This window comes from Meleagris gallopavo, chromosome 21 (assembly GCF_905368555.1).
Source record: "Meleagris gallopavo chromosome 21, MGAL_WU_HG_1.1, whole genome shotgun sequence".
Classification (NCBI taxonomy): domain Eukaryota; kingdom Metazoa; phylum Chordata; class Aves; order Galliformes; family Phasianidae; genus Meleagris; species Meleagris gallopavo.
In genome coordinates this window covers 6,122,448-6,150,170 of record NC_139424.1, presented here as the reverse complement: position 1 = coordinate 6,150,170, position 27,723 = coordinate 6,122,448, and the positions used below count along the sequence as shown (strand labels likewise).

Genomic DNA, 27,723 nt, shown 5'->3' with positions numbered 1-27,723 from the left:
GGCAGCAGCACTCCTGAGCCCTGTGCTTCCCAGCCGTGTGGCTGAGTGCAGACTGACTCTGTGCTGATTGAAGGCCTTGATCTGTTTGCACTTGATGCATTCAGATTCTTTGATTTTTGCTCCAGTCTAGCATGGATACTATTGTACAATTAGAGCAGAACACTGAATATGGGTTAACTGAAAGAGAGACCCACCTTGTGGGACTAAGACTATGCTGCTGTCCCACCCTGCAGTCAGCTTTCAGCAGTTGGTGTTTGTGTTCTTGCTCACAGCACACCCACAGCCCCTGCCAGTCACTGTGTGCTCAGTGAAAGCACAGCTTTGTGGCCAAATACCTGGAAATCTGTTCTCACAGCCCCAGTCCTCTGGAATTTTCTCTCCATGGCTTCCGTGCCTGTAGCTTAGATCGAAGGGGAGAAGGTCACCTGATGAAAGACAAAATACAGCCTGTAAGGACAGAAGATTTATAAAAAGACCTAAGATACAGCTTTTGTGAGAGCTGTTACATACACACACACTGTGTAGGTGAGAAGATCTGACACGAGCAGTACCTGGCCATGGCTCCTCACGCTCCTGGCTGTCTGCTGCAGCAGAACCCGGTCCGTCTGAGAGGGCTGGGCCTGCAGTGTTAAAAACAAATCATCTGTGAACCAGAGTGTACAGTGTGAGCTCCCGGTGATGAAACCCTGATGGAAAACATCACACGGAGCAGATACCAAAGGCTTGCCTGGTCAGAAATCACTCACATGCATGTGCTCTTGTAGTTGATCCAAGAAAAATATGTATGTTGAAGTTTAAGGTCTGGCACAACAAAGGAGAAGCCTTTACCTTCACCTGGCTCCTGCAGACGGTCCTTGTCCTGCAGTGCTGTCCCTGAGCTTGTCTGCTGTTCAGACCAGTTGCTGTGCTGCCTTGTCAAACCCTCTTTTCTTTCAGGAGGTTCCTCCATGGCCTCTGCAGCCATAATGTCCTGTTTGGAAGCAATGACATCAGTGTCTGCCACAGCTTTGTCTTTTGACATCTTGTTCGTAGCTTCAGGTGCATCTTCAGACTACTTTGGTCCCCCGCCTGTTTGTCAGATTCAGTTTCATCTTCTGCTTCCTCCCTCCTGCCCCTGTGGACACATTGCGCCTCTGTGTATTCTATCTCCATCCAAATTCACCAGGTTCAAAATCAGTGTTTGTCTCCTCCCTTTCTCACCTCAGCACCACCTGATTCTGCTGCTTGGTTTTCTTCCTTAGGAATTCCTCCAGTCTCTGTTTCACTCACATCCATTTGTTCCACAAGACCTCTGACGATGGTGCTCGTTCCATCACTGCCTTGCCTGTTAACACCTGCAGGTTCACGTGCTAAAGCTTCTCCCTCAGAAATCTCTGGTTGAGACAAACCCAAAACTTCTCTGGGTTCCTCATAATCTTCCAGGTCCTCAAGGTCTCCCCACAGATCCTCCAGACTGACCTCTTGCAGATCAACTATCGGCCCTAACGCAGAAACAACATGGATGAGTTGATGGCTTGCACTGCTTTTGTTCTCTAGGATTGCACAAGAAAACAAAAACTCAACCAAAATAAATGGCATTCCCTCACAAACAATGTAATGTCAAAGAGTGAAAATATTTTCTGCAGACATCCATCTCAGAAAAGCCAAACTTAAGCATAATCCTTCCCTGCAGAGAACTGTTCCTTATTGCCTCTTACTCCATGTTTCTTTTGCAACAGGTTTTGTAATTCTCCATGCAAAAAGGAAGGCTGCAATTTGCCATGTATTTGATCCCAGCAGTTAATTGATGTCCAATATCTTAAAATACCTTACTTTCACATAGACCATTTTCTGTGGTTTTTCTTTATTCTTCTAAATTCCCAGAGAAGTTTTTTGTATAAACAGAACATTAACTTCCAATAATCCCCAGTAAGAAAGAATTTGTTCAGGAGAAGCACTACGGAATGGCGGAGGAAGGAGAGGTTTGTGATGCTGCAGTATTTCTGAGCATTGCATCACAGTTTGCAAAACGTCTGCAAATGATGGTGTACAGCTCACACTGCCCATTTAGGTCCATTCCCAACCGTACTTATAAATGGATATTAACAAGACCAATTCACGCTGTAGAGTTGAAACACCCCACATACACTCTTTGGGGTTGCAGAATCTCCTCCTGGCACACACAGAGCTTCTCTCATAGAACTGCTCCAGAAGGCCAAGTATTTGGGGTCTATCCAAGACACCAACCTAGACAGAGAGATGACAGTTACTGTTCTGCTTTCTTTCTCTGGTTTTCGGGACGCATGTGGACATTTGGAGCATTAAAAGGCATCACATATTAGCTAAGAACTGTGTATGACGGAACATTATCCATTAGCAGAACATGGGAACATGTTTCAAAGAAGTCTGTTTATTTTACAAGGACAAAAATTGCTTCTCTGGGCTTATCTGGAACTTGTTACACACTTGCAAGCACATCCTATGACAGCTGATGCTTTCAGGACAGGAATGGATTGCCTGAGAGCACCATGGAAGGACTGCCATTGTGCTGCATGGCACTGAGGTTTGGCTTTGTGCCCCATTGCTTCCTTTGGAGCATCATTGGACTGCCCGAGAAGATCATGAGCCCCCAGATCTGACAACCACCCAAATTTCCTTCAGATATTCATGCGGAATTGAGCACAGGGCTGGGAGAGGTGAGTGCAGAGGAAAACACAGAGTTCATTAAATTCTTGCAGCTAAAAGTGAGTGTGTACAGACAATCAGACCAAGAAAAGGCAAAGAAATGGGGCCACTTCTAGTCGGGAAACTGTGAATTTAAAAAGTAAAGCAAATGACTGCAAGGCTTCACGTTACAATGAATTCCTGTTGTCATTATTTCCGTCCTGCCACCTTTGTAATCTTCCTCCCATTAGTGGGCTACAGTAGTTAATTAGATAACAGATTTGCTTCCGTTTATTTGTGGCAGGTAGCTTTGCTTTCAAATTATTGATTTCCTTTTCACATTTTGCTCTTAGAGGAAAAAGGGCAGGACTTACCGACTTGTAATTCTGTCTTGCAATTGAATGCATCACATTGAATTTGCATCTATTTAGTAGACACACATCTATTTAATAGGGAATGGCCTCACGTTGTACCAGGGGAGGTTCAGGTTGGATATTAGGGGAAATTTCTTCTCCAAAGAGTGGTGCTGCAGTGGCACAGCTGCACAGGGAGGGGGGATCCCCATCCCTGGAGGTGTCCCAGAGCTGTGGGACGTGGCACTGAGGGCTGTGGTCAGTGGGCATGGTGGGGATGGACACAGAGATCTGAGAGATCTTTTCCAACCTGAATGACTCTGTGATCCTATGATTCTATGTACAAATATAACGTTTATGTGGATGTTACCTGATGACTCTGAAATATTTGGATTCTACATTCAATGTTTCCATTATACACACTTAATTTGCTCTTCACATTTCTTCAGCTGTCACTTATCACAATCATCTGGTGGCTGCCTTGAGGCTGGCAGCACTAATGCAAAGCTTCATTTTATAGAAGATGTAAATCAATGAATAAAGTCTTATTAAAAAGAGCCCAATGAACGATTGCTGCATCCCAGCTCCTTGCACTGACTTGCTTATCAGCAGGACAGGTACAAAGCCCACTATAAATAACAGCGGGCCATCTGTGTTTGTACAACTGCCCAAAGCTTGGCTTTGCTTTCAGTGCCAACTGTGGGGAATGGAGAGTGTGCTGACCTCCTTTCCTTGTCACCTCGATGCTGACAGATGATGATCTGTGGTTGTTTTCAGCTCAGCTCTCTGATCCACGTGTAATTCCTTTATTGATGCAGACAAAAGCAGATTTGCCATTTAATGAGCGATAGGTTGGTGTCTGACTGCTGATTGCTTTTCTGGAAACACGAGGTGTGTATCCTCAGCCCCACCATAACTTGGTGAGCAAGGTGGGGATGGGCACTTGGAAAGGTAGTGAGAAGGCAGACTTTGTTGTACTTTGGGGGCATTAAAATGGTGACTGTTTTGGTACTGCCTTGGGAAGGTCCTGCCTTGCTGCACAGCTCAGGCAGTTCAACTGAGCTGCCATCCTTCTGGATGCGTGCATCCGAAATCATCATCACAAGCATGTGGGTACCTTCTAATCTGAGTGTAATTTAAACACTGCTTTCTCAGCCCTAATTGCAGCTCTCTGATGGCCAGCCATGCTCACCATGCAGACTGGAATAACTGCCTGCTGCTGAATGAATGGAAATCAGGAGCTGAAACAACTGCTCTGTTGTGCTTTGCGGAGTGGGTGCTACAGGTGATGGGTCACAGTGAGAATGGTGCATGTCCGTGGGTCAGTTTGCATCATTTATCACCTCTGTGGGTGGAGAATTGCTGCCACAGAAGCAACAGGAAGAAAGTCACACTAAAACATGAAAGGGGAAGAAGGGAACCTTTCAGAATGCGTGTTGTTAATGGGACTCAGTTTTATACATTGCTCTGCCCAGGAGAATCCATCACAGCTCAGCTATTGATAGAGCAATAGGAAAATGAAATGTCTTCTGACTGAGTAATGGACACATTTCTTTCCTCATCCTGAAATAGCAGCTTGCTGTCATTCTCTAAAGCACAGCATTGGTGTCAAAATGTGCTCTGTGATTCTGTTCTCTTGGAGCTAATGACATTATCAGCATGACATTGTAGAGCACATTCGTCCGTTCTGGGTAGGACAGCTGTAAGGATTATTGGAGGAGTGGAATGGAATATGCCATATATGTAGAGGAGAGAACTGCAGAACAACGGCAACTGTTTGCTGTGCAGTAGCCAAAGTTTTTGGAGGAACAAACCACAAAAATGCAGTGACCCAGAGAAATATCAAAGTGGGAGCAGTGAAATCAGGTTGGGAGCTGCTTTACTTACCTGTCCACGATCACAATGTAGGAAGAGATCAATAAACATCTGCCTGCATGTATCACTCCTGATGGCTTCTTGGAAGTCAGCAGTACACTGACTGAGATGCTTCAGGACCTCTTGGAATGCATCATTTGGAAAGTTCTCCGTGTAGGAATGGACACACTATGGAGAGAAAGCAGTAGTGTAAGTCATTGGCATCCCCCAAGCATTTTCACCATTGGTTCAACTCTTCAGAATCTATCACCTGTAATGAAGAGTACAGGACTTTGTTAGTAGACCAGTCTGCCAATGTGATGCAAACTCAGAGCACGGGCACTGCACTGCTCGCTTTGTTCTTCCCTGCAGAAGCAGCACTGTTCTCCCAACAAGCCCAACACGCTGCTGTGTGAGGCATGTCGAGCAGCTCCTTTCCTGGCTCAGGGATTAGCAACCACATCAGAATCCCTCCTGTGGAGCATCAGTGCCTCAGACAGGACACCTCAGGAGGCAGGAGGCACATTCTCTGAGCTTTCTGCAACAGTTAGTGCTCCTGACTTCACTCCCAACAAGGCACGCTGAGCCATTCGTTTTTGCAATCTGACATTCACTGAGGTCCCTAATGCCACAACTGACCACTGCCCATCACTGCAGTGTTTGGAGGAGCGCTCTGGACACAGAAAGAAAAGGAAAGAACTTCTTGCATATGAGCCTGCTGCCATCCTGCCATCCCAGCCCTCTGACACAGGGAGTACTGCCGACTTGAGATTTATTTTGAGCTCCAGCCTTGGAGACATTTTAACACTTTGGATTTATAGCCATGTGGTTTTTATGAGCAAAAACAGTATGGTTCTAAAAATGTGGTGTGTGTGACATAAATAATGACAGCCATCAGAGCAAACCACAGCCCCAAACCCTGAGCTGAATTACTACAGCAGGTTGCTGGGCTGCAGTGGTGGGGAAGGGAAAGAGAAGAATGTGCAGAACACACAATGTTTCTCCTTAGCCTGTTTTTACACCACGGATACTTGACGTAAGTGCCAGAGCACCCTGAGCTTGTTGGTGCCAAAGCACCCTGAGCTTGTTGGTGCCAGAGCACCCTGAGCTTGTTGAAACGCCACAGAGGCATCACCAACCTGAAATATTAATATTTGTAGTATTATTCGTGTCTGTACTGCATAATATCCAAATAGATGGGAGCAGAGAAAGAGCAGAAGAGCAGCAGCCCACAGCCTGAAGGGCGGCTGGGGGCAAAGAATGGCTCCTGATGCAGTGTGAGCTCTTCCTGCATCTCAGCACAAAAGGAAGGGCATGGAGGACTGGAGGAGAGGTGATGGAGCTGGGGCTGTGTGCACTGACAGAGCTGCAGCCCGGAGCCCTGTGCCAGTGATTCTATGGGGAGGCAGTTGGAAAGCAGTGCGTTGCTTGGTATGTCATCCTGGTGACACACACAGAGCCTTGTGTATTAATTCTGCTGTCTGACAGCTCCTCAGAACGTTTCTTAGAAGAGTCTGTTGGGCTGTGGGGGCAGGAGGAACTGTTGTGGAGCTGCAAGCTTTCCTTAGCTGATGTGTGCTGAGCACTCTGGAGGGTGAAATATTGTATATGTGATCAATGCACGTTTGTTCATTATTAACCAAGAGATTCTGGCACTCCTCAGAAGAAAGCTCACGCCTCCTTACTGCTATCCAGTGTGAGGCTGCACTGTCAATGCACTATCATCAATATCAATGATGTTTTGCTTTTTGTTCCTACTGATCTCAATGGGAACTGAGCAAGCCATGTGCACTCATGAAGAATAACCTCACCTGCAAAGCCTGATTTGGACCCCATGAAGCTATGTGAGCATTTCCCTTGGTGTCAGAGCGCTGGAAGTTCTGCATGCTGAACTTCACATTTACAGATAAGTAAATCAAGTGTATGAGGTCTGTCCAGAGTTTCTAACAGCCTGTAAGTGACCAAAAGCTGCACTGAATTCAAGGAAGAAGAAGTAAAAAGGCCAATTCATGTTAAGTACCATTAAAAAGCAATGCCTTCCACACATGAAAAGGCCAAAGAGTGGCGTGGGGAGGGAGCAGCCCTTAGCCTGGGTGATGCAAAGGCAGACAGTGGCTGAGGACTGGGGACAGCATGTGCTGAAGACAAGATCTGTGGCTGTGCTGCGTTTCCTGAGGGAAGCCATGAAAACCCATCACTTGGTTCCATCAAGACCAGATGGAAGAAGGAGCACAGGATGTGCTCTGAGGACAACGCCTGGTACATCAGGCAGCCTGTGCCTATTGTACGTCTCCTCTCTGGTCTCCTATCTTTCATTGAGTTAAAATAATGGGCAGACAAAAAATACTTGAAAGCATTTTTCTGATGTTGGTTCATTCAGTGCTATACACGTTCCATCGAGGTTATGCATCGACGCCGCGCTTCCGTAACAGAAAGCAATTCTCTGGGCTCCCATTATCCACAAAGATCCCTAATTAAATGCAGTTATTCCGAGGTTACATTTAAAAATACCTCACTTCGTGCTTAAAAAAGCCATCAACAAGCTATCATAAAAATGTATCTCTGTGCAAAATGCTGAATGTGTGAATCTCCTGAGAGCAAAGAAAGCACAAAAAATCACACATGGCTGCAGGAGACTCATCTGCACAGCTTTGTGCCCTGTTTTTAATTACCATAACAGCATCCACCAGCACTGCTGTACTGCAGGCTGTCATCATTTCCACCCCAAACTTCTTCTCCCAAGTTTAATAACCCAGCTGTGAAATGCAGCTCTGTCACAGGGAGAAATGGTGGGTGAAGCCCTGGCCTGGAAAGCTTTGCAATAATTTAGCTGGAACTGATTCGGTTGTTTTCAGACCGATGAAGAGTGGAGTAATGAGGTGACACTTTCAGTGGCTTTGGAAAGTTACAGACACGCTTCTGATGTTTCTCAGTGACAGCTTTTGATTTTACAACTGCCTGTTTGTCAACCTGGTTATCCTTCACACAGCCTTCAGCCATTCGTTACAGCCTGGTTAGGGTTCAGGCCAGTTCAGGGCTGAAAACACAGAGCTTCTCATCACTCATGAGGGTTTCCTATGGCTTGCAGAGTTTCATCAGAAATAATTATACTCCGGGGACTGCGTTAATTACCTCAGGCTAATTGGTTATATGGGCACATATACCACAACTCTCTCGTGCAGCCATTGCAAAATGTGACTTCAGGAGGAGATCACAGTGCATGTCCTCGCAGCGTACAGGTGGCAGTAGGTTTGGGAGCTCGGAAAAGGGGTTGAGAGGGGTGTTCTGAAAACCACTGCTGTTAGGATAACTGCCCAGCAGTGGCACAAGCTGCAGGGCTGAGGAAAGCAAATGGTGCCTCTGATGCTGGCCTGGATGAAAGCGTTGTGACAGCAGAGGATGGAGATGGAAGACGAATTGTCCTAATTTCTTAGACCCTAATCAGTTACCAGGGGTGCTGCAGAAAACCAAAGCTCTTCACTCACTCAGCTGTCCATAGGGAAACAGTACTGCCTTGGGGTGAACATCACCTTCTGATCAGAAACCCTTCTTTCCATTTCTTACCTCTATGAATTCATCAGCATTTACGTTTTCCCCCCACATGTCTGTGATTTCCAGCTTCCTCTCACAGGCTGCAAGCAAAAAATGAAGGGATGTTGGTTCGGAAGGTTTGTGCTTTGCATCGTACACACATCTTTGCATGCAGTATGCTGCATTAACTTCTCATGTTGGACTACGTGCATTTGGGGCAGCTGGAAGTGACAAGGATGTGAAGGATCTGGCTGCAGAGAGGCTATCTAAATCTGGTTCTTACTGAGAATAGTTCTCCTGCTGGGAATCTGCACTTCCCTATTCAGAACAGTGTGTTTGTATTTATTCTTGACAGATGTTGGTGCAATTTCAACCATTTTAACAGCAGTTACCACCAATTATGTGAGGAAAGAAATTAGTTTTAACAGATGAAAATGCCCGAACGTTTTGGGGACATCAGTTCTGCTTCACAAGAGTGGAGTGTGAAAATCACAGTGATTTTCCCAAATAGCTCTGTAGGAAACATTTTACCAACGATGATATTCAAAACTATCTGCTGGTGGGCTGCTGAAGGAACTGAGAAGATATCAAACATCTGCACAGATTTCTGACTGAGGCCTTTGAGACCAACACGCTATTTCTGTTGGGATCATTTTCCTGTTTTTTATCCCACAATACATCAGGGGTAATGAGAGCATTTGCCATGGAATACATTTACCTTTTGTTGCTTAAGACACTCCTAAATTGTACCACATCTTTATTGAACTATAAAACAAAGTTTAGTGTTCCGTTAATATATATACTGGGAGTGCAATTAAATTAAATACAGAGAAATGAAGCATCGTATCAGTGAATATAACATGAAGCACCTCTTGTGTCTGCAGAGCCAGCACCCAGACAGCAACCTCCTTCTCAGCTCTGCGTCCCAGGATCTGTTTGCACTGGAGAACTCTGCACCAGAAGCATTAAGGCTCTGTTTGGCATTCACACCATGCTCTGCCCATATAGGATGATTGCTCAGAGGAGCAGTTCGTTAATTAGAAAGGGCTGAGCGGGGCGAGCTTGTGGCAGAGGTTACTTCACCAGCAAGCAGAAATACCCTCTGGAAATGCCCTGCTTCCAGCAAAGGCAGATTTGTTATCATTGATGATCATTATGGGCTATCTTTGCAAACGGCTGGCAGCAGGCTGAATGTTGCCACTTCAATATTCCTGGCTCTATCTATCCAGTCATCATTATTCAGAGAGGTCAAGTGTGAGCTATAAATGGGATGGGAATTATGGAAAACCTTTCTGTGCTGATACAGAGGCCCCTGTGTTGGGATTGGGAAAGATAGCAGCTAGACAAGACATGCTCCTTGGTGCGATGCGAAGCAAGCTTCATCGTTTTCCCCTAAACAACTCCATCAGTATTTAATATAAAACTAAAGAAGACACATCAGAAATTTACCTTTTCTTGCGTCTATGGGAGTAGAAGCACAGACATCCAGAAAAATCTTCAGTGCACTCTGAATCTAGAAATCAAGGTAACAGTCAGAGGGCTGCTTCATGCAGACAACGGCTGGCAAATGCTGAAGTAAAGCATGCTGAGTAATCAGCCATGTGGGACAGCTGTATGGGGCAGCCATGCTTCTTACTTCACATGGGAAGGCCCTGCTAAATGTAGGCTTTGTTTACGTTGCTGTGCATGTAAACACAGGGCAATTTCCTACAGGGCTCGTGTGACTTGGAAGAAGGATGCTTGTTCCAAGAGATCATTAAGATGAGTTCAAATCTCATCTCTTATGAGCTCTGGTGTCGATCTGTACGAGTCATAGGGCTAGAAAGAAGATGTAATTGGGCCCAGAGGAGAGCAAGGCTGGCTGCCCTGTACCTGCAGGTGCATCTGGCTACATCTGCAGGGAATGCACTGCAACCTTTCTGCGTTCTCCTGTGACTTGGTGAGGTGTCAGACACCAACCTGCACCCTGACCCAAGGGACGTCAGGATCACTACCCACCCTCCATTGCAAAGTGCCATCTGCAGGGCAGACTGCACCATCACCAGCTCGCCCTTCCTCCCACCCGGACGACCATAGCAGTGTGTTACCAAATATCAAGCCTGGTTACCAGTGCAACTGGTATTCTGCCACTGACATCCGTTGTCCATTCTTTGAACTGAGTTGCCAGCGCTGCTTTTCTCATCTCTTTCTGCTGGCACTTCATACTGTCTGCCTGCTCTCTTTCCTTACGTTTGGTTTTTGCCTCAGACTTCATCCTGGCCAGCCTGTAGGACATAAGAATACGATTTAGACAATACCATCATACACCAGCTTAAAGAAGAGAGATTAAACCACTCCTGAAGAATAAAAAGAAAGGAAATATGTTAGCGAAATTCTTGTCCTTTTAGTAAATGCACATTTATGTCCAAAGCATCACTCGAGATTTGGGGTACAACTCTCTCAGTTGATGCAGTTTCAAGAGAGAGTTAATAAATCCTGTAATTTTAAAGAGAGCTCAGCTCAGAGTCAGGCATTTCCAGCAAGTAGGAGATGATGGTGGTGAGGGTGTTCTCAGTGCAGAATGAAACATGTTCCTTCATGGAGACAGCCGCCTGACTCCCACACAAGGATGGCTGACTCAGACTGAAGGACTCCCATCCCCGACCAAAATACAGTCTCTGCTTTAAGGTATCCGTCCATTTAGATAAGGATTTTCTCCCATCTGTTCTCCCTCATTCTTTGATTCCCAGTCAGGCTGTAGTTAAGGAGAGAAGCCCGAGGAAGGACTGGTAAGCCTCAGAAAGGAATCTGCAGTGAAATCTGCCTGTGTTGAAGGTAGTGCCAAGGCTTCAGGGGCTTCTCTGCAGCCAGAATTTCACTCTTCATCTTACTAGTGCTTATGTGAGAGATTTTGAGCCCAAACTGGCATTTCTCTGCTAACATTTTCTTCCTGCTTAGAAAGCCAGTGACTCACGCCAGGAGTCTCAGTGCTACATACAATCCTCTGCACTGCTGTGGTTTGAGAATCCTATGCAAATTCCTCAATACAGCCATCACAAATATGTAAATCCTGAGCTACTGAGAATGCAAATCCCATGATACTACAACCAGCTGATATGCAAAGCCTGCGACAGCTATTGCTACATAAACCCCCTTGGCAGAGATTGCAGCCCTTGAACCACGCTTCCTCTGCAGCAGTTCTGAACCTCCCACAGCTACAGAGAATCTGTCTCCAACTACACACAACGTAACGAGATAAGGTCAAAGACATGGCACGGGTAGCCAATACTTTGCAATCTGAATCTCCAGAAATAAAAGAAAAAATAAAAAAAAAATTGTTATGTGTACCGTGATAAATCAGTTACGTTTATCTGTAGGCAACAAGGAGGTAAGTGACTGCATGGCACTCATCACACTGCTTTAGTTCATTCATATGGGGCGTGTTCCTATGAGCTGTAACTGATGTGGAGTAGAAATGCAGGGAGACAGAAACTCAGAGAGGTAGAGAGAGATATTTAACATACTATTTTATTCATTACAATACTGGCAGCTTTAATTATCTTCATGTAGAGACTATGCATAAGGCATGTCAACATTTTACTTCCCTAATTCCTGACACCAAAACCCCGAAACCAATTTTCAAGCTCCATGTACTATTCATGCAAATAGAAGAGAGCCATTCACACAGGAGTCATTACACACAAACACAGCTGCAGGTGATCTGGGAGTGAATGAGTAATTTCAACATCATTCTCAGTCACCAATGGGTCATCTACAAACACAGCATTCACTTCTACGTTTCTATATAAAAAGAGCAATTAAAATGAGAGCATTATCATTCACCTAATGCAGTCATGTTAATTGAGTCTGGGAGAACTTTGGAAAAAAACGGTGTGAAAGAGTCCATAAACCTTTGATACTTACTGACACTGTACCTAAAAGCTGCTGTCACTAACCTAGGCTGGCTTGGAAGTAGTTTACACTCCACGTATGTAATTAAGATAGAGTCTAAAGGGGAATTATATACTCGCAAAGGGCAGAATATGGCCCTAGACAGGAATGACTGCTGTTCTGATCTCTGTGACATGTTCTGTTTGTTCTGCTTCCCATGTTTATAACAGGGAGACAACTGCCATCTCAACACGGCTCATTCTGCCATACCACACCTTTTGTGAAGCACAGACCAGCACGGCAGCTGTGATCCCGTGGGCTCTCACACTTCCAGGTCTCTCACCTCTCCGATGCCGTATCTGGGATCTCTCTTTTGAGCTCCTCTGTGACCGCATTCAGACCCCTCAGGTAGGGGCCTGGTTTGGTGCAGGTGTCATACTGAGGGTTATGTCTCATCAGATATTCTGCAAGAAAAGTAATGGGGTCAAATTTGGCATGCCCCATGGCTGGTGCGAGCACGTCCTTCCTTCCTACTTTCATTAACAGGTTTTCCACTCCTGGGATTAACGTTGGTAGCAGTTTGTCAGTCAAATAGGTGCGAGCATCCAGGGACTCCTTCTCATTACTGAACCAGTCCTGGCACAGCCCATCACAGGGCTCTCGCTTTTTTTTCTTTTCTTCTTTTGCCTTTTCTGCACGAATCATCTTCACCTTCGCCTCCTGCAGACTCAGGGACCTCTGCTGCACCTTTTCATAAAAGCACTCTTTCCACGGAGCGTGATCACTGAGACATGGCAGCTCAGCACCCCCCTGGTTTCTCTCCATTTCTGAGGCAGTCACACATTTATCTCCAGCTTTGGGATGCTTCAGACCTCCAGCTTGGGCCATTTCTTCTGGCTGAGCAGCCATACACCAACAACTGAGACACAAAAGAAATATGTTATGTGATGCCAAAAGATGCAGCAGTGTCCTGGCAAGTGGCACGCTCAGAAAACCTATAGCTTTACTAACCAACCTATAGCTTTATTAACCAACACTCTGTTCCTACGTGCCTTTTCTGTTCTCTTATGCTGCTTTGTACTCTTAAATACAACCCCTTTACTTCAAAGATTAGTGAATGATTTATAAAGATTAATTATGTATCACAACAGCCCTTGGAGACTGAGCTAAATAACTGTTCCTCTTTTATAGGAGAAGAAACTGAGACTCAAGAGGGAAGAGATTAATTCCAGTTCACTTGGGGAGTCAGAAACCAAGGGCTGGACACTGCTCAGAAGTCTCTCCCCATTCTAACCAGTGGGTTCCCACTTAATGGCAACTTCTGCAGCTGTTTTTCTTCTGGATGCTTTGGGAAAGGGAACCCAGAGTGCGGCTCTGCAGTGAGGCTCTTCACAAGCACTTCACCTTGTAGCTGTTTTGTAAAAGGCAGATTTATAGAATCGCAGACATTTTTTGTCACAGTTTCCCAACTCCATCACTTTTTTCTCAAAACATTAATGTTGTGAAATACCAGGAAGGAACTGAGCTGCTCACAGGGCACAGTTTGGAAACGACTGCTGTGTGTCTCCAAACATAACAGGCTGCATCTGCAGCGGGGCTCACACAAATGGAATGGAGCACAGTGGGGCTTAACCACATGATTTACAGCCAAATCACCAACAAAACAAAAAAACAGCAACCCACCTCAGTGTTCAGCAACAGCAAGGGCAGGGTGACACTAACAGCCAAACTGACACTAACAGACAGCCAAACTGATGCCCTTCCAAATTAAAGATGAAACCCTGCTCTGAACTTGCTGCCACAATATTCCTTTTTCACAGAGGCCTTTCAGTATCCATAAAAACACCACTGCTTTTGCTCAGTTTTGCTCTACGTATTTAAGCATCTGTAGCTGTTCTCTGAAGAGAGTTCAACCTTCCAGGAAACACATAAATGTGATCTACAGCCCTCCTGGCACCCAAACATAATTGCTAATAGGATGACCTCCTGGCTCATAACCACCATCTGAAGCCAAATATTGCTGGGGTAGGTAGGTAGAATGCTTTACAGCATTACATTTCTATGTCTGTTTCTAGATGGGCTCGGTGGCATCTCCTGGTAATTTGTTTGCAATGCTGATTACCTGCTGGGGAGTGGGATGGATTTATGGTTGGGCTGCCTGCCTGACCCACACAGTGCTGGGAGAATGGCGGCTGGTTTTGCCACCAAAGGGCACAAAGTGTAGAGGGAGTGCAGATTTATAAGGGTAGCAAAGGAAACCTGTCAACCCTGTCAAATCATTCCTTGCTTAGGTGGGTTTCTCTCAATGAGCTGTGAAACCAGACTCCTCCTGCTTCTAAGCAGGGTGTTAACCAAATGTTCTGCTCGCATTCCAAGTCCACTGGTTTTGTTGTGCCAAAATAAACTGTTCTTGCAGTTATTTTTTGACATCATTTATGAAACTGCTCCTCAGATTCTGCACAATGTTAAAATAGCAAAGGCACTCTGCTGTAGGGGGTGCCTCGTTCTCAGTGATGACAAATGTATTCCCTACATCGCTCTCAACTATTTGTTAGGATGATTTTGTGGGTTAGTAAATGTTTATGAAGCGCCTCTGAACAACAGAAGAACCGAAGTGCAGCTGTTCTATCTCAGTCCCACAGCATTGGCTTAACCCCAAGAGGGGAACAGGGCACACGGGGCTGCGCTGATGGCTGCAGTGCAGAGCAGATAAATCCAGCTGTGAAGGTATGGAAGTGCACACACACAGCATGGAATTTAAAATAAACGACAAAAGGCTGCCAGGATCAATCCCTAAAACTTGGAGCTGCTCAGTGATTACAGAGATAAACTCCTGCTTGTTGGAAGGAGTTATCAGCTGATAAACTTCAAGGCTGATTTACATCAGTTACATTTACATTGAGAATTTGGCCCGTCGGACACAGAGCTCTCGAGTGCTATGATGTTTCTAAGTGGAGGCTTGACGGTCCGAATAACGTAAGAACAGTGCACACAGACCAGGTTTAGGAACACATAGGACATTTGAAATGTGATATAAAGTTTTCTGCAAGCCTTTGCTGAAGCTGAAGGCAAGATAAGCGTTTCATTATTTAGTAGGATGCCACTTCCCAGCTCCTTGGCTGGGAGAGAGGTGTTCCTGCTGCAAACCCTGCAGGTACAAAACGATTACCTCTCCATCTTCTGTACAAAACCCAAACCTGCTCATAAATCAGGCGTGTGTGGTTTCGCTGTTCCTCTGCTAGGGCATTCTGAGTGGTGGGATAGGGCCAGGAAGGACTAAAGTTTGTTCAGGTAAATATTTTGGAGATGTTTGGGTTACAGAAACCCTTTCAAAATCAGTCCAATCTCTGATGCTCAGAAATAGCTTTGACTTTTGCTCAAGTGCTCCGTGCGTATCTCAGCCATCACAAGGAGCCCAACACCCTTTTACCCTTTTCATATCTGATCATGAAACAAAGGCTTTCTTTTTCTCTTTTCTTTTCTGAAGCTCTGAAGAACCGTTTTCCTTACCTTTAGAGCAGGTATCAAAACAGACTTTATTCTTCCTGCTTTCAGAGTGGCTTTGCAAACGAACAGGAATCAAATAGCTGCCCATCAGTTCTCAAGCATGAGAGATCTCAAGGTGAAACAGGGACTTCTCAGGCCTGCTGCAGATCCGGACAGTGAGGTTTACTCCTCGGTGTGTTTGCAGTTGCTAAGCAATGATCCCAAGGGTTGCTATGTCTCACCCACCACTCGGAATTGCTGCAGGCTGTCTTTTGGCTTTGGCAGGCCAACTTACCCTCCTGTGCTGAACTCAGCGCCTTGTGTCACACAGCTGAAAACAGAACAGGGCTCTGAATAGCAACAGGGAGCACTGCGAGCACAAACAGGCAGAAGGAGAATCCACAGGTGCCCGGTGACAGGTTTACCTTCACATTCAAGGTCTGTTAAGTCCAGCGCTTGCAAGGAAAACATGTGAAAATCTGAGAGAGATGAAGAACAGCACGATGAATTCACCTTTGCAGTTCGCAATTTGTTGCTATTATAATCAACTTACACATCTACTTTTTTTTTTCCTATGAAACATCCATTAAAAAAATACTCTCTTTTCTTAAAGCTTTTTTAACCCCCAAACAAGAGCTTGCAAATACAAATGGAAGGTGGGATCCCAATGGCTCCGTGTGTTTCTGGAAGTGGGATCCCGTGGGTTAAGCAAACTTTTAATTGCCCCCTATTTAACTTGGCTGCTATCTGACAATGTTTTCGCTAAGCAAAGTGTATCCTTTTATTATGCCATCAAATACTTGCACTGTTGACAAAATAATGGGCTGAATATGTCATCACAGATGTTTCGCTGGAATTGCCGCTTCTGTCTTTTTTGTTTTGTTTTGTTTTGTTTTTCTGTTTAAGATACACATTTTGGAAGCATTCTGTTGCCTCGTGCAGCTGATGCCAAGATTGAGCAATGAAAGCCCCATCACTCGGTAACAATAAGTCACGTTGGGCAGGGAAATGCTCGCAGCATGTTGAAGAAAACAGGCAATTCCAGAAACCCAGCCCACCTACAGCCCCACATCCCTCAGAGGATGCTGTGAGCCCAGGCACTGAGCACCATGCTATCAGCACAGGGCACAACACGGCCACAGCTCCCAACCGCCTGCCTGCACAGCCCCGCTGTGCCCCGCCATGGCTCTGTTCAGTCAGAATCCATCTGCTTGGAGCAGCCTCCTTCACATCTAAATGCTGCTGCTGAAAAGCACATGCAAATTACACCTTTCTAATGGCTCAAAGAAGCATTGCAAACTGTGATTACTGCAGCTAATAACTGATACGTTTGACCTTTAGCTAACTGTAGATGGTAGCTCTATTATTTACTTGTGGTGGATGCATTTTAAAACTGTTCACTGTTCAAATACCTGCAAGAGCTGTATGATCACAGCACGGAGTTGTATGGGTTGGAAGGGACCTCTAGAGATCATCGAGTCCAACCCCCCATATCTGAATATTACACAAAAGTCTATTTTGGAAGCTGGTTTAAATAATTATTTCTTGATAGTAATCCTCACCTGATTATTTCTCAAAATGAGGAATGAAACAGCAATCCCTGCACTCAGCCAAACCTGCACAGAACAGAAGATGCACGCCTTGAAGCAGAGCTATATTGTCATATGATAGAGCAGAAAACCTTCCCCACCCTCAGCTGTGAGTCCTGCCCCTGCTGAAAAGGACAGCAAAGGCTTTGCAGCAGCGTGGCCTGGCACATGCATGGCAAGGAATCTTCTGCTCAGCTTCCTGCACAGAAGCAACCGCCGAGCACTGCTGTCTGTGCTTCTCACCTTCCCAGTGCTGCCTGCAAAGGGCCCTGCAGGGTCATTTTTAGCTGAGAGGAAGAAGTGTTTTCCCATAGGATGATGTACTTCTTCTGTTTCACAGGGAACAAATCAGGGAGAAAAAATAACGCGGATAACAAACATCATATGTGATTAAGCATATATAGCAGCAAATCTAAATGATCTTTAGAGTTACTGAGAACAAAAGGGATCCCATATGCTCTGTTACATTGCTGATCCGTGACATGTTTCACTTCTGCTCTTTCCTGAACTGGGTAAGAACGAAACAAAAATTATATGCCTGTATTATATTAATACAGTCACAGAAGCATACTTTGTGGAGATAATTCCAGGGGGAAGTAGCAACTACTGATGTGAAAGAAGTTCTGTTGAAACTAAAGCTGGAATTTCTCCCAGCAGCCCACCTGGCTGTAACACCCCTCGGGAGCGCAGCTCCGCCGCAGCACCGCACAGCCGCCAGGGGGCGCCAGGCGGCCCGGCAGAGCCTGACTGCAGGGCTGCGGGGCGGGACCCCCTGACGCTGTTTGGATGTATGGGGGTGTATGAGGCCTGACGGCCCTTCCAACCTGCAAACGCTGTGAACCAAGTGCTCAGAATATTGGATAGGATTTAATCTACGGTCTGGGTAAAGGAGAGCCTGTGCTACCCCGTGCTTAGAATGGCTCGTGCTGGCCGGGCGCAGAGCTCCCATCAGATGCAAGGCAGCTGGTGGGTTGGGAGCACCAGGCTGAGACCCCACGTCAAATCACAGAGCCGTTCCAGTTGGAAAGGAGCTTTCAGATCCCCACCCCACCCCACCATGCCCGCTGCCCTCAGTGCCACATCCCCACGGCTCCTCAGCGCTCCAAGGACGGAGATCCCCCCCAGCTCCCCGTGACGCTCCATCACCTCTCCAGTACCCAGCCTGACCTCCTCTGGTGCAGCTTAAGGCCACCCCCTCTCGTGCTCCTGCTGTGACCGGGAGCACAGCCGACCCCAGCTCGCTGCCACCTGCTCTCAGGGCGCTTAGGGGCGATGTGGGCTCCCCTGGGCTTGAAAGCATCGCGCCTTTGTCTCAGACCCCAAACTGCCCGGCAATATTGCGCTCTGGGCATACTTTAATGCTTCAGATATCACGTGCGCTTATCAGACGAGCTTTTTGCTTGGACGCTGAATTATAAAGAAGAATTACAAGCCGTTTCCAGTACTCAGAGCACTCCGCCCCAGGCGGTGTCGGCACGCGCTCCCTCACGCACGCCGGCACCGCAACAGTTAACCGCTCCAGAGGCGGCGCCTCGCTGACAGGTCGCGCATGCGCCGTGCCGCCTCATTGTGCCCGGCCGGCCCGGCCCCAGCGCGCCTCAGTCGGCGAGCGGCCGTCGGCGCGCGTGGAGCTGCTGCCCCCTGCGGCCGGCGCCGCGCCACCTCCGCTCCCCCCCCCCTCCTCCTCCTCCCCGCCCGCCATGGAGTAAGGCCCCCGCCGGCCGGACGGGTGGCTCCGCCGCCGCTCCTCGATGGCTCTGGTCACGGTGCAGCGCTCGCCTACCCCCAGCGCCACCTCCAGCCCCTGCGCCTCGGTGAGTCCGCCCGCCCTGCGCCGAGGGGAGCGCGGCGCTCTGTGGCGGCCGTTGGGGGTCCGGCGCGCGGAACTGCGCATGCGCCGGGCGGATCGCGCGCCCCGACCCGCGGCCCCGCCGGGCAGCGCCGTGCGGAGCGCGGGGCCAAGCGGGGCAGAGGCGGGCAGAGCCGGGGCGGCACCTCGGCGGGCCGCGGGGAGCCCTCGGGCTGCGGGGAGCGGGATTCCCTGCCTCGCCCGCGGCCCCGCAGCGCAGCCGGGGGGATTCCGCGTTCGCGGTGGGACGGGCAGGGCGCGCCGAGCCGATCCGTCCGGCGGCTCGCGGGTGTCCGCACCAAGCGGCCCTCCGGGAGCGCGGCTTGTGCTGCGGCGGGCTTTTTCTTTTTCCTTTCTTGTAGCGCTGTGGGGCCGGGGGTTGACATCCCCATCGCTCCCGTGGCGGGGGGCGGCAGGACCGCTCGGTCGGCTGCTTTGGTTTGTCTTTATTTCGCTCCGTGTCTCCCCTAAGATCTGTTTATTTAACAACACCGTTTAATTTCCACCTGTGTTTCTTCGCCATCAATATTAATGCATCGCAGTACTTCCCCTTCTGCCTTCCTTCCCTCCCCAGCCCTCCTTTCCCCACGAGCTTCTCGCATTTAAGAGATCTCATTGCAGGAATAGGTTCTTAGCATCCTCCTTGCTTCCACTCGGAGTGCAATCCCTTCCTTTGTTAAGTGTTTGATACAGGTGAGCAATTAGCTGTATTCTGTAAGGTTTTCTCACCTGGAACAGCCAGGCTCTTTTCTAACCTGGTTACCACGTGTGCTTCTTTAGATTGGGATCACTCAGTGTGACAAGAAAACGTTTCTATTCTTTGTTTGATACCCACACCGATGCTTGAGCTCTGCATAGTTCTTAGAGACATAAACTGCTCCCTTCAGGTCTGACACATCCACAGAATGCAGCTCTCAGCGTCTCTGTGCTCTTCCCTCCATCTCTCAGCTGCAATCTGTACCACTGCTTTTTGTGCCCATACAAACAGAAGTATGGGACTGTTTTCCTAATCTGGTTTTGCTTCTCTTAATTTCTTAGGCTTTTCTTGCAGTTTGAAGTGGAAACGATGCTCCTCACGTTCTGTCCTTAACTGCTATGAAGTATACTTTTCAACTACTGCATTTCCTGTGGCAGCTTCCTCACCACGCTCTGGGGTTGGCCTACCCTGGTGTTGGTTGGTTCTTCGTCCTTCTGTCAGCGTTTTGTTCAACTTGTGTGTCCTTTCCCTTCATCTCTGAGTTGTTTCTTCGTAATGGAAACTTCCAGCATCGTTTCAGATGGTCCTTCTGAGGCTGCCAAGGCCTGGTGAACAGGGCAGTCGCCTTTTGAGTCGTCCTGAAGGCTGTGCTCCTGCAAGCCTGCCTTTCTTATGGATGGTTGTCATTATGGGGCCTTGAATCTTTCAGTATTACATGAAATTGTTTCAACCTATCTGTTGTAAACTGTTTGTGATAGCTTCTGTGTGGGCTGATAAAGTTTCCTTTTTGAAAGGGAGTTCATCTTGCTCAGTGATTTCTGTGAGAGCTGTAAGGCTCTATCTTGCTGCCTGTCCCCCTGCTGTATCTGAAGGAAGATCGTCTGATAACTGCTGGAACTTTACTGGTCAAATTGTGGGCAGGAAAAAAGAAAGTAAGCTTACAATGTATGGCTGTGTCTGGTTCAGTACCCAGGTTGCTAAGAATTTTGAGGACAGAAATGAATTCTCTTTTAAATTGTTTCATTATTATTTTATTTTATTTTTTTTCCCTTTAGAGGTAAGATTCTCAGACAAGGAGAAAGGATGAAACTGATGTCCTTAAACTGATTTCTTGCATTAAGCATGCCCTATAAACAGCTGTAATTGGCTTTTATGGATTCAGGGGAATAGCTGATCTGAATCGCTCTGAAATTGGATGGCTTTTATTTATAGGCCTTTATCCTGTTCTCATTGCCATGGAGCATCTCATGAGCTTTTGTTTCAGGCTGGTGATGGAGGGCAGGACTGCAGGAAAGTGCAGGTGCCAGGAGTTGGAGGGGGGCTGCTTGGGCCTTCGTTTGTGCTGCTAAGTCAGATTGGTCTTTTTCCTGTGTGTGCAGTGGGTGTTTGGTGCCTTCAGAAGAAGATGGACGTGTGTCCAAGTGAAGAAAGGGCCCTTGATAGCAGGATGTAGCAGCGGGCACGGTGGTCTCATGAGCAAAAGCAATGGGATGAAACACTTTGCCCGCAGCTGCTGAAGAAACCTGTCCCATCGGAGTGGGAAAGAAGGGAAGTGTGTTTTCTTTGTTTAACCAAAAAGTAGCATTTTAAAAGGGAATAAGCTACTTTGCTTGTGCTGCACTGTTGTTCAAGACAGCTGTTAAACTGGCATGTAAACAAATACTGAAGTTAATTGAGCTGCTTGTGTCTCTAAGCAATGAGCTCTCCGTTCCTGTGAAGCTGCACAAGTTCTGCTCTCTGACAAACCTGGGCTGTCTCCATTGCTCACTCCATAGTGAAGCATGGACACAGCAGCCACGCTGCCGTGCCCAGGGCAAGCTGCATGCAGGCAGTGTGGTGCAGCAGAGAGGAGCTGCTAGAAGCAGCGTGCCTCCAAGTGCTGTGAGTGCTGCTGTCCGAGGCCCTGCAGGTTGTTGGGTTCCCCATCCACCAGGCCAGCATCACATCTGTGCCGTCCTGCTGATGCCAACAGCTCTCGGGCTCTTTGTAGACTTCTGGTAATGATCTGTGTTGGGATATAATACATTGAAACTTGTCCTTTTAAATTATTTTTATGCACGGTTCTGCAGAACAAAAGCTGTGATTCCTTTTAAGTGCTGGCGTTCCTCAGCCTAACCCTTATCTGCTCTGAAGGGAAGAAGCTGGGCAGGCAATCTGGCCCTTGCTGCTCTCACTGTCTTCCCTACCCTCAGGGATGCAATATGCTGTATTGGAAAGGAGAGACTGACCCAGAAAGAGAGGATGTTCTGCGTATGTAGTTCTAAAATGCACGGTTTAAAAAAGAAGTAAGTTTAAAGCAAATGAAAACATAAACCATTTGATTTCCCCTCCTCCATCCCAGGGGAACAGCCTGCAGGAAGCACAGCCCTGCACGTGTGTCTGAGGGTCTCTGTCGTGTTGTGCTGCTGGAGCACACAGGAAATATTTTCCTGCTTATTTATGCTTCAGCTAAATATAACATTTCTCCACCTCTGGTGCTGCAATTACTATTAAACAACGTGGCAATTGGGAGTTCAGTCATTGACAAATCTTCCTCTGACACGGAAGTCCCATTTAAATTACTTAAGATCTTGATAGCTTCTGCTTGTTTAATGTTATGGAGGGGGCTGCAGCCTGGCTAAGGGAGCAGTGCTCTCCTATGAAACCTTTAGTAGGCCTAGCAGTGTCTTCTTTAGAGATGCTCCCATCTCTTACTCGTTGTTTTTCACCAACTGTTGTTTTTTAGTTTTCCTAATGAAAACTTACTGACTTAAAGGACATACTGAATATAAAATGCCTTTTTCTCTCGTGCCTCTTACTAGTTTACTGGTAAGTTTCTTTGCAGAGCTGGCAGCTGCTGTGTCCTCCTCCTTGTTGCTTAGTTTCCTGGGGCATTGCTTTACAAGTTGTCAGCTTTGGAGTATTGTTATCACGACCAGTGAAGTACAGCCCAAAGAAGCAGTGGCAGCAGTCAGCTCTTGGTGGGCAGGTCAGCCCTCCTCTGTTGCCTGCTCACTTTATTTCAGTGTTGATCCTTAGGTTGAAGGAAGTTTTGTCTTGGTTCCAGTTTTGCCTTTTCTTGTTCTTGGGGTGTGATGCTGTTTGTGGCATCTCGGATATAAAAGTTGCAGCTTTCAAAATACGAAGTTAAATGGAAGCGGTGAGTGAAACGTGCACTGCACTGATCTCCTCTTGAGCTGCAGCTGCACTGAGTTCATGTGTTGGGGGAAAAAAGTCACTTAAAAATTGGGTGAGGTGCTGCAAGGAGTCCCTGTCTGCCCGCCGCGATCCGTGCTGTCAGAGCAGCCAAGGAAGGCTGGGAGGTCGGGCTGCTGTGTGGTGTCTGCTGTTATTCTGTGCCACTGAAACATTTACTTAAGAGCTGCGTGAATGAAGGCTGCCTTTCAGAAGGGATCTGCTGGAAGTATCTGGGTGTGAGAGGGCACCGACTGAGGATTTCCAGAGAGATCTATAACTGCAATTCCTGTGTCTTGGGGAATTTTCCAAGACAGAAAACAGCCTTTGGGCAGCTCAGCTCTGTGTAGCTGCTCCCTGCTCACAGCCTGCAGCTCAGGGCTTCGTCTGCAGCCACAACAAACCACGTCCTCCCAGCACCTGGGGTGACTCGGCCCTGCTGAGGTAAGGCAGCTCTGTGCGGGCAGTGCTGGGAGCTCTCGCTGCCCTTGCGAGGCTGTCATGGGCAGCAGACTTCAGAAATGCTCCCGTGTTTCTAGAGCTCAACCGACTCGAAGCTTTCACTGTCTTCACATCTGGCCCCTGCACGTCCCTTTAGCAGTAGGTATGCACTGAGCTGCTCTTCTTCTCTGAATGGTGCTTGCTTTATGTAAGCTGGCCTGGCAACATGAAGGCAGCGCTCGTCAGCTGCCTGCTCCAAGTCTCTGTGCTGTTCAGTTCAGCATGGGAATTCAACCAGAGCCTCATTTCTGATTAGTTTCAATATCCTTTTAATTTATTGGGTACTGAGGGTAACGCACGTGTTGTTGGTGTAAAGGGACCTTGAAAGCAGAGGAAGAAATAGGTATGTATTAGAAGTAGTTGGGAATTTGGACAAGAGAAACAGAATTTCTAATACACTGACTGGAAGCTGTTCCTCTGGAGGGTTCTGCTTCAAGGGATAAAAACTGATGAAGGCTAAAACCACATTTGCATTTCTGAGTTGGGTTGTACAAACCCATTAGGTCCCAGAACCACCTACAAAATGCCTTATTTTTTATTTTTTTTTTTGCAGCAGTGTAGCACTGCAGTGTCTGTGGCTTGTGTGTTTTGCCATTTGGGCAGGCTTCATATGTGTCAGTAGCTTTTTGCCCAAGTGCAGTTGCTCTGGGTATGCATCTTATCAGCATTGCTCACTGCAGGCTGATCAGAAGGCACAGAATGTTGCTGTAGGATGAGTCATGCAGTTAAGCAGCTTGTTGCTTCCATGGTGAGACGCACCCTTGTTGTGTATGCCAGCAATCATGAAACTCCTGGCAAATACCCTGTGACGTGAACTTCTTATGGCCTTGGTAAATGAAATGCCTGTGGCACTTGCTGGGATGTGTTTTGTTTGTGCCTGCTCGCTGCTTTTGGGTATTCTGCTCCTCCTTCTCCCAAGGAACTCCTCAGCTGAGACTTCAGTGAAGAAATTACAGCATCAGTGCAGACCATTTCGGGGTGAAATCAGTGGGGCACTTAAAGCCACAGCTTAAATATTCTAATGTCTTTGGTTACTTCAGCACGAGGAGTTTAATCTGTCCTATTTTGAAATAACTGTTTTATCACAGATCATCCTGTCCCTGTGCTGAGCCCAGGAGGCGGTTTGGATGCCTGATCTTTTTGCCCTGAGGGCAGCACACAGAGCGCATCTCTAGGAAGCGAGTGTGGGATTTGTGATCCAGGCTCCTTGTTGCACAGCTCACCTCCAGCCCACAGCCCAGTGAGGTGAGCCAAGAGCCACTCTGAGATGAGAGGGAAGTAGGATATGAAGGGCAGAAGACCTCAGCCTAACTCCTCCATCCATCCATCCATCAGGTCTGACATTGTCTCCTCAGTGGGCTCTAACACACTTGCAGCAGCAGTTGGTGTGTGATGCTGTCTCATAGGAGACAGTCTGCAATCTCCTGCTGTTCGTTTTCTGTAAGTGGCTTTGTGTTGTTGGAGTGGGACACGCCAGCAGGAGGTCAGGACAGGCTCCAGGCACAGGTTTACCTTCTCTCTCAAGCACAAGTAGGTGAGAGTGGCAGCAGGAGGCTTTTGTTGAGGGTTACTGCTTCCACTTCTTAGCTCTCAAGGCCTCCTCAGCAAAAATGCAAAAGCTGCTGAGCTGGACACCTTTATCTTCAATTTTTAACTGTATTTCATATCTGAGAAATGGATTCTTAATGTGGAAAGCTGGTCCTCTTACAAGGGAATGCAGTTGTCCAATTACCCTAGCTGGCTGCTGCCGTGTCCCTTCCGTTTTGATGTACAGAATTATCACATTTAGCATTAATGTGAGAACTTTTAAGACTCGTTCAGCTGGCTTGGTTTACCTTCAGTGGCTAACATCTGAGAAATGTGTATATTAGATTCCTTAAGAAAAAAAAAGGACAAAAAACACTCCAGGCTTTTCATCTTTATGCCTTTTAGTGTGATGATGAGAGGGAGGGCTTAGGGCATGTGCTGTGCATGTGTGAAATGCTCTGCTCTCTGAAGGGGAGCTTTGGAGGTAGCCTGAATTTTCTTCCTGATGCAGGACCAGCCCTTTCATGTTTCTGGAATAGAGATTGAGTCTTTTTCTTCTCTAATCCTTTTTTGTTGATTGTTTTCCTTTCTACAGTCCTCCTGGATGGTACGAAATAATTTAGGACACAGATCTGGGCATGCTCTTCAGTGATGCTTTGGATTTAAACACAGCGCTTCAAAAAGTGGTATTAAAGTTACCCAGGACACCAGAATATGGCAGCTAGTTGAAGCGTGAGCCCTGAAATGACAGAGTTCTCTTTTTACCTTTTAAAATTGCAGCATGGCTGACAAAGACTTAATTCATTTCCCAAACAAGCATTTTTTTCTTATGTAACATCCAGTGAGTTTTGCTGGTGGGAGTTTCTTCTGCTTTTGTTTTCAGCTGAGTTGTGCTTAGGTGGGGTAGCTAGCTTAGGACTTCAAAAAGAGAAGTGAAACCAATCAACCTGCTTTTTGACACTGCTCCTTTCTTGGTGATACTTTTGGTTGGTCTCACAACAATTAAAAGACATTCAAGCCTGAACTTCAGCTTCTAAATGAATCTCCAGACGTTTGGTTCCTCTGTGGTGTGGGTTGGGTCTGGACATAGAAATCTGTGTTCATGTTATCTCTGGCTGCTTGTCAGCTGGCTGAGGAAGCTCCTCAGTGAGGTGGTGCAGATCAGTTGGGCTCTCCTGCGCACCTGCATCTCAAATGGAAGCTCTGGGGGCAAAACAATGAGCACAGCATATTTTCAGCTGCCTTCCCTGTATTTGGGCTTTATTATAGAAACTGTCAGGCAAGGGAGGCATTATCAGCTAGCACTTAGAGTACGGCTGGGATCGTTTGCACAGAGGGGAGCGAGCGTTTGTCACGTGCTCTGCAGATCCCCACTCTCAACGTGTGCTGTCAGCTGTGCCAGTCTCCTGCAGCCCACACTTCTGCTCTTTGAAGTGGAATTTTTCTCTTACACGTACACCAACAACTGCTCCGGTCTGCAGGGAGCTCTGTGTAACTGAGAGGTGTGCGTGCGTGTGGATGCTGAGATGGTTATTTCGGGACAGTTTCTGTCTGGCTCTCCTACAAGGAATGAAGTATGGTTTGATGTTCTCTTGAGGAGAGGGGAAAGCTTGGTGTCTGGTTAGAATTTGGCCCGAAGATGGCTTGACTCAGAATAAGCTTGAGGAAGTGCTCATGTCTTGGTTTTTAAACTTGAGATGCGGCTCATTTAAAAATAGTAAAACAAGCTGAGATTTCATTACGTTTAAACTTACAAGTTTGGTTTTAGGAGAGAACGTCTCGAGCCAAGGAGGGTTGGTATGTAGATAGCCCGAGGGGAGAGGCAGTCTGTTGTCAGAACTTCGTGTAGTCGCTGTGAAACAGTACATCCTGGACGTTTCTGACTCTTCTTGAACTCCGCTTTGATGTGAATCCTGCTTTGCATGCGCTGTGGGAAATGCTGAAAAGCCCCAAAGCTCTGGAGGTGCATCAGCAGCGGGTGAGCAGAGGGCCTTCCTGCAGGGAGGGGACACAGAGGGATCTTCCAGCTGTGTTCTGATGGCAGCCAGCTTTGCCAGCGTGCCGCCCTCTGCTCTGAGCACAGCTCGGTCCCAGCAGCTCAGTGCTGGAGCACCGCTGCTCAGCCCTCCTCACTGCCTCAGCCTTGGCACTGCCCCTATCACAGCATCAGGAGGGGAAGCTGCTCCCAAGAGTCTTTAACACACGATGGTGGCTCTGACTGAAATAGAATAATCGTATTTTAAAGGGTGCTCTAAAGGTTTATAAATATTAATTTTGTTCTTTTGTTTCCTAATAAAGGGGTTTGATTCATGAAATCGCTATTTATTTATTAACCTGACAAACTAATAGCAAGCTCTCTTCTTTCAGTGTGTGCATGTGCCATATCACAATTCTGCTTGTCACCATACATAAGAACTTCATTCATCTGCTTTAAAATGTCATTGATAACAACTTGGCAGTGGCCCAGCTCAGAGCAAGTTAACTACAAAAGGCTGCATTGTAAACCTTTCTGAGAGTACATGCTACATTAAGTCTAAAATTAAAGTACAGCCTGGTCCAGGCTGCATCTAACTGCCAAATAGCTTCAAACCTCTGAAAAAATGGGGCTCTGTATGGAGGAGCTGTGCCTGAAAATGGGATAGATTGGAA

The 27,723-nt window shown here is 47.1% G+C and overlaps 2 protein-coding genes across 15 annotated transcripts in view; one reads left to right on the top strand and one right to left on the bottom strand.

Moving 5' to 3' along the window:
- EFCAB5 (EF-hand calcium binding domain 5) overlaps positions 1-16,044 on the bottom strand; it is a 28,129-nt gene extending 12,085 nt beyond the window's left edge. For 2 of the 10 annotated variants that reach the window (XR_014887654.1, XR_014887655.1), the window contains exons 1-11: positions 15,762-16,031; positions 12,595-13,170; positions 10,489-10,645; positions 9,831-9,894; positions 8,415-8,482; positions 4,884-5,039; positions 2,127-2,226; positions 1,201-1,481; positions 829-970; positions 552-620; positions 336-425 (exon numbers count right to left, since the gene is read on the bottom strand). Coding sequence is in view for 7 of the 10 variants with exons in the window: in XM_085241142.1 (XP_085097268.1) it covers positions 336-425; positions 552-620; positions 829-970; positions 1,201-1,481; positions 2,127-2,226; positions 4,884-5,039; positions 8,415-8,482; positions 9,831-9,894; positions 10,489-10,645; positions 12,595-13,160 (1,693 nt within the window). In the remaining 3 variants the exon portion in view is untranslated. Of the gene's footprint in view, positions 1-335; positions 426-551; positions 621-828; positions 971-1,200; positions 1,482-2,126; positions 2,227-4,883; positions 5,040-8,414; positions 8,483-9,830; positions 9,895-10,468; positions 10,646-12,526; positions 13,171-15,761 lie in introns of those variants that run through there. The other 8 variants (XR_014887656.1, XM_085241142.1, XM_085241144.1 and 5 more) reach the window with 8 other exon arrangements.
- Positions 16,045-18,982: 2,938 nt separating this feature from the next.
- The window catches only part of SSH2 (slingshot protein phosphatase 2), a 72,125-nt gene continuing 63,384 nt past the window's right edge, over positions 18,983-27,723 (top strand). For 2 of the 5 annotated variants that reach the window (XM_085241137.1, XM_085241136.1), the window contains exon 1: positions 18,983-19,140. In XM_085241137.1, the coding sequence (XP_085097263.1) occupies positions 19,078-19,140 (63 nt within the window). In that variant the 5' untranslated portion in view covers positions 18,983-19,077. Of the gene's footprint in view, positions 19,141-19,199; positions 19,869-27,723 lie in introns of those variants that run through there. The other 3 variants (XM_085241140.1, XM_085241141.1, XM_085241139.1) reach the window with 2 other exon arrangements.